General features: G+C 47.1%; 1 protein-coding gene across 1 annotated transcript; it reads right to left on the bottom strand.

The window, feature by feature from the left end:
• Positions 1 to 3,474: 3,474 nt before the first annotated feature.
• On the bottom strand, positions 3,475 to 5,988 carry LOC109760831 (uncharacterized). The gene is made up of 3 exons (XM_020319635.4): positions 4,973 to 5,988; positions 4,573 to 4,802; positions 3,475 to 4,444 (listed from the first exon to the last, which is right to left on the bottom strand). Exons 1-3 carry the CDS (start codon positions 5,808 to 5,810, stop codon positions 3,704 to 3,706), a joined length of 1,809 nt encoding a protein of 602 aa, XP_020175224.3. The 5' UTR covers positions 5,811 to 5,988; the 3' UTR covers positions 3,475 to 3,703.
• Between the last annotated feature and the right edge of the window lie 832 nt (positions 5,989 to 6,820).

Genomic DNA, 6,820 nt, shown 5'->3' with positions numbered 1-6,820 from the left:
TCCTTGTCAATACGGATCTAACAGCCATCAGGTGGTGATGAGCGGACTAATGAAACAGGGGAAATACACGCTCCATTCAGCTACCCACAGTTTGTTCAGAGGCTAAACATCCTAGCATTTCTCTTGTTCCAAAGAACCCAACAAACAAGCATGGTGAGGGAAGCCAAAGCCTTCCGGTGTGCGGTACTTGGCTTTGACATACTGGACCACCAACTCTTGGTTCTTCGCTTCGTTGCCCAAGTGGACTTTCACACGTCCAAAAGCTCCATCGACTTTCAAAGATAACCCTGAGCATGACTTACCTGACAGCAATGACTTGCGCATCCTCGGTAAACTGGTGCCCTGCACTCCCTCAGGTTTCAGCACAAGTCGTACACCGGAGGCGGCCTCACCTTCAGGGGAGGAGAGTTCTAGAGTCTCAACTTTTTGTTGGCCGGGGATTGCGGCATCACGACTTTGCCCGCTGGTGCAGCTCCTGCAATCGAAAGGATCATCTGGTCTTTCCCCACCACAGCTAGCCTCTCTGGAGGGGAGGCTATCACCTCGTGAAACTGGACGAGGTCGTTGAGCTGAACGGCGACTGCGACCCAGGCCCGGTGAGACACTGTCTGAGTGCAACGATAACCATGCCTTCAGGGTCAAGAACCTGGAACTGCGGGTGCGGCAGCTTCGTGAGCGCCGTCAGTACAAGAATCCACAACAAGTGCCCTGGAATGAAGATGCCGCAACCTGAGGGGGGCGGGGGGGGCTGCTGATCACAATCTCCTTCAGTTTGATGACCATATAATTGGATTTGTATAGTAACATGCAATGTATGGGTGTGTAAGTGTAACTGATCCTTTGTACCTCCTAAGACATCATTATGCTTGTGTGACATGTGTTTGTGAGTATTAATTCCCCTGTATTGTACGGTACGGTACTGTATGTATTTCACACGTGTTGTGTAAAGAGAGTAGTGTGCCTATTATACTCCTCTGGTTGTCAAGTGACAGAGATAGGCAAAGAAGGTGAAATGGGAGCCAGATTACACACAAAGGTTCAGTTTTGCAAGGTTCAGTTTTGCAGCATAGTTCTTCTTGTTTGGGGGTTATTGCTACTTGTATGCCATTATTATGCCTCAAAAGTGGAAGCAATTTGCTAACCAGTTGTTCCCATTAATGTATTGTGCTTGCTTTCCTAGCTAACAAAATGTATGGATGAAAGCAAAACAATAATCTCTTGTGCTTATGCTCAGACTCAGAGTCTCCTAATGACTTAGCGTAGCAAAATGCCAAATGCCATGGTGCAACAGGTTAGACGGGATATGCTGGATGCATGCGGGTTGCCGCAACACCAGCCAGAAATTAAGCAGGCAAATGCGGACCACCACATGACCCGCCTAGACCGCGAGCCCCCGCATTGGCAAGTGCAGGCTGGCTCTCCCTTGCTTGCCTATCTTTCTGTGACACATTCTGAAATGTTAGCTACGCTAGTATTTGTGCAGTTCAAGCATCAGTTCTGTTCTGTTTTAGATAAAAAGAGTATCAGTTTCTGTTAAATTTCCTCATAAGATGCTGGTTTTGAGTTGGGGATCAGTGCGCTCTTTGAACAGAAATCAAATGCCATTGTTATTCATTTTAGAAAAATGATTATGTTTACAGATTGTTGTACTACAATTCTAATTCTTCAACCGAATTTCAAATAGTTCTTCCAGGTCTGGATGTTTACCTTGTTGATTCAGCATTGCCATTACAGCCCTCCTAATCAGTTTGTTGTCCAGCAATCCTTTTCGCTGTACTTCATATCTTGACAAATGCCTTGTGAATTTTCCAGAGTATGCCTAGCAGTACAATCAAATAACCAGTCATTATTATCCTTTGCATCAGGCATAATAATACGAATCTCACGTTGCCACCGTGCACGGAGAGCTTTGAAGATGTATTGTCATCCTGAACACCACTAGCCAACACAAGCAAAACCAGCATTCCCATGCTTCAGGTGGTCTTATTCTGAAGGCTGGCTGAACTGTGTGAAGCAGAGCCTCATTCTAACACGCCAATCCAGAGGCCTTCATAACTTAACATCATTAAGGACTAAGGAGGCTAAAGCAATAGAGCATACCCAAGGAAGGAAGGATGATTCACACACAGGATTAGCACGGTAATTTAATAGTGAGTGAGGGCTTGCATGTGTCAGCAAGCAAACCCATGAAGAAGATACTTTGGTAGGGTAAGAAACAATGCATGCAGATGTTATGTTTTGTAATGCATAAACTGGCATCATTATCCAACCATACATGCATGCAGGAACACCTGTGATCATAATGCATTTGCAAAATGTGCCTCGGATCAATCTCACACCACACCAGCTGATAACTTCAGTTTACACACGACTGAAAACATGACAATGACTACTTACTGGACGCTAATTAATCAGACAAACTCCTGATGGGAACAAATAAGGGGCGTCATGCACCTGAGGTAAATTCACTTCTTTCCTTGAATAAAACCAGACTACTCTATTTAATCAGACAAGAAAGCAGGTAGTAGCAGTACAAACAATAAAGTCAGCTATGCTACCAGAATAATACTCCCTCCGTCCGAAAATACTCGTCGGAGAAATGGATCAAAATGGATGTATCTAGAACTAAAATACATCTAGATACATTCATTTCTGTGACAAGTATTTCCGGACGGAGGGAGTACAAGTCAGTAAAACCAGACTACTGACTGGACTCTAATTAATCAGACAATAAGATAATCAACACAGAAATGCTTCCACACAACATATCTTAAAAGTATCTTACATACAATACGTGATCGTTGGACACTTGTATTATCCAGGAGAAAGTGGAGTGCAACATGAGCAGCAGTAGAGGGCACACAGTAATACGCATTCTGAAGGTTGTGTTATTGCTTCACGTGGCCTTATTCTGAAGGCAAGCAGAACTGGTTGAAGTAATACTGACCTAGCCAATCCAAAGGCTTGCACTGATACAGCCCTGCATAACTTACCTTCACTAAGGAGGCTGAAGCAAATAAAAAAGCATAGCCAAAGGAAGGAAAGGATGTCAGAAAACCTGTGGAGATACTTTGTTAAGAAACAATGCGCCCACATGTGATTTTTGTAATGCATAAACTGGCATGCATGCAGGAACATCTGTGACCAGTAATGTGACCGATCTCATGTCACGCGCAACTGATATATGGCTCCAGTTTACAGATAACTAAGGAAGAAAAATTGTATTGCATGATGAAAACAAATAAGCAAGTGTGTCATGCACCTGAAGAAGATTCACTTGCTTCTCCAAGTAAAACCAGATTGTCTCTGTCTAATCAGACTGCATAAACTGAAAAAGGAAAATGCTACTGCATAAACAGTTTCTTCAAGCAAATGTGTCATGCCAGCAGGTAGAAGTCTCATGCTATGCTACCATAATAATACAAGTCAGCAACCACAAGTATAGTAATTAATCATAGAACAGACCATAGCAGATTAATCAACACAGAAATGCTTTCAAACAGCATATTAAAAGTCACAGTCGATACACAACCAAACAAACAGTTGCCTGGTGCATCAGTCATAGTTGGACAGGTTATATATATAGCTAATCCGATGCAGATGCATAGCATAAGGCATAGTTGGACACCTTACATATATAACTAAACACGATGCAGAAATACTACTACTATAGGAACTTCAACAAGCTAATACCAAGCAGTTCTTAAAAGATTCGTTCCGTGCCAGGCTCTCCATTCAGCCCCACTTGTGTGAACGCAACCTCTGGTTCATCCCTTTGAAAATCCCAGCCAACACCCGCAAGCATCTCCATGTCCGAAGCAAGACGGGACCAAGCAACACAGATCTCCACCTCGGCACCGAGGAGGCAACACCGACCACGATCTATGTTGCATTCTTGGGCTTCGAAGCAGACCTGAGCTTTTGCAGGGAGAACGCCGGGTGGTGCATAGGCCTGTATTTCAACTTCCAGCTGTCCGCTTGGTTCTACAGAAACAACTTGCCTTGACAGATAAAGGTATCCATCTGAATGCGCAGGTCTTCTTCCATCTTTTGAATCAAGCAGCAAGATTTCCCCAGACGAAGGCTGAGCAACATACTTGATTTCACCATCACTGTCCTCCATAAGTTCCCGTGATGCTGGGGAGCAAGCAACCCGAACATGTCCAAAAGGCCACGCCCCATTGTCTTTGACGACACGTACGCCAAAGATGGTGGCCTGGACCGAACCTAGAAATCGCTCCAAGCGTAACTCCATCGTGCAGAAGCAGTTCTGAAAGCAGATGGTGGATACACCAATACGGCATTGGATATGGCGGTATGTATCTGTGATCAACGGCCTGTCCCGAGACTTCACGCTGCCTTTCACCATAAGCTGGACCTCATAATTAACATAGTCCTCAAAGAAAACAGCGCGAGACGGGCCGATCAGGTGCAGATAAGGATCCTGCATGCAAAAGCATCACCATATCAGCCACAGCATTAATTAATAATCAACAAGGGAGGACGCAGGCAGACAGACAAGAAGATCCCCAAAAGAAAATGGAGAGCAAATTAATATACCAGCAACCGTACATTTTGAGTAAGTTTTTGGGAGTTGCTCCTATCGCAAAAGAAGAGAAGGTTGCGGTTGTAGTCCACGCCATCACGGGCAGCGACCACACCATACACAGACAATGGAAATTTGAAGCCGCCTTTCACCTCTGTAAGCTTGACAGAGAAGATCTGCACGGCAGGTTCTATGCCAGCGCCGCATGGGATGCGCCCAGGTGCCAAGTGTGTAAACTGCATGGAACTCACTGTCGCTGTACCCAAGTAAATCGGCTGTCAGAAATCTAACATGAACCGATACGTGCTAGATAAGCAGCAGAGTAAATCCCCTATTCCCTTGTTAAGGAAGGACAACCGTCGAGGGTAAACTAATTAAATTAACCAAGAATGGAAAAACAAAGCCGCATGGTTAATTACTACTCACTCTTGTTAAGGAAGTGGCCGCTGCGTCGGCTAAACGCAGTCTCCCAGCCACGACGGAAGGACTCAAACTCGAGCTCCTCGGTAGACATCACCCTCTTCTCCTTGGTTAATTGTGCCTCTGATTTGCCTCTGTCTACCTCATCGTCGTCAACACAATCAGTGTCAGCTCGATCATGGCCATCACTGTTTATGGACACTTTTGCCGTTGTGTTGGTGGGAATGGGATCAGGTTTCTCTGATACATCGGTATCTTGGGCATCTGCCTCCATCACTGCCTCAGCATCAATCTCCGAAATTGGTGTGGAGCCGGTGATCCTCTGGACCCCCTCCTCCTCCATGGCTGGCTTGCCACACTCCATCTCATCCTCTTCCTCGTCGTCACCAGAACCATCAGCGCCATCATCATCATCTGAAATTGGATCTGCTCCTAATGTCGAACTCAGATCACTGAGACCATTCATATGCTTCCCCGAGGGGTCCGACAGATCAGAGATCGCGGGGGAGCTGCGGGCAGTTCCGGCGGTTATCCCCATCCGCTTGCGCAAGACCTTGATACGATTGTCGAGAAAACCAAGCCCCTTCTGCGTGCCCAGACTACGGTAGGAGTTGGAAGAATCGAACCTCTCCTTCTCGGGCGTGCCCTTCTCCTTCTTCTGCTTCTTCTTCTTCTTCTTCATCAGCGTATTGAGGAGGTCCGTGAAGAACTCGAGCTCATCAGCAAGGTCAGCTCGATTCCTCTTGCGACGAGGCTGATTCCGCTGCACGACCCCCTCTTCCATCTGCATCTCCAACTCACGAGGCGTCCGCACCTCCTCTTTTGCCGGGCTGCCACCCGCCATCGCTCGCCCTTTTGCGGTTCCCTCGCCGCCCGCCGCACCCAGCCGCCGCCGCCGCCGCCGCCGCCTATCTTAGGGTTTCACGAAAGAGGGATTTTGTTTTTCTTGAGCGATTCTAGGGAAACTTTGGGCTCATCAGTTCGGGCGAGGGGTGGTTATACTTTTAGTTTCTCTCTCAGCCGACCCGGCCCGGACAAATAGATCGAGAAGCACCGCCCCCGCCCCCGCCAATGGGATGGATCCCTCTAGTCCACACAAGGTTGTTATTAGTACTCTATAGGCCCGTAAGGGTTTCTTTTTCCTCTCCTCTTTAAAAAAAAATTTGCAGCCTTGAATAAACGGAAATGATAAATCCCGAACTTTTGATCGCAAGTTCAGCCAACTAAACCTGTCATCCTCGCGTCACTTGCCATCGAAAACGTTCGATCTTCCATGGTCAAATTCCGAACGTTCGGGATTTATCCAGGTCCTAAATAAATGGTGCGCCTAGGCGTTAACCGATTGATTTCAGCCGTCCGATTTGTTCCTCCCAGCCATTGGATAGGTCAACGCACGCATGTCGTTCTTCTTCGAATCGCGCCAATCAACCTCCTGCTTTGATCTTGTTTAGTAGTAGCAAGGCAACAACATGCAGTCGTTGCAAGCATCACGATAACTGTCGGCAAGCGCTACATCGCAGCACCAGGACGCCGTCAGTGAGCGCTCCATCGCAGTCCCGAGCATTCCATCGCTGCTCCGAGAGCCGTTGCTGAGTATTGCATCACAGCACCGGGAATTGCCGACGAGCGCTCCATTGCAGCATTGGGATTCGTCGGCAAGCACTCCATTGCAGCACCGACCGCTACATTGCAGCTCTAAGAACCGTCATCGAGGGCTCTATTTTGGCAGCTTGCATTGCATCACAGCATCGAGAGCCATCGACGAATGTTGCATCGCAACACTAGCAGTCGTCATCACCGATGCGCTAGCGCAACCCCGTTGCAGCCTCGGTGGTTGCCTTGTAGCATATGCAT

The sequence above is a fragment of the Aegilops tauschii genome, chromosome 3, assembly GCF_002575655.3.
Source record: "Aegilops tauschii subsp. strangulata cultivar AL8/78 chromosome 3, Aet v6.0, whole genome shotgun sequence".
NCBI lineage: Eukaryota > Viridiplantae > Streptophyta > Magnoliopsida > Poales > Poaceae > Aegilops > Aegilops tauschii.
Note: the sequence above shows the minus strand (reverse complement) of the source record. Positions and strands in the feature narration are given on the sequence as shown.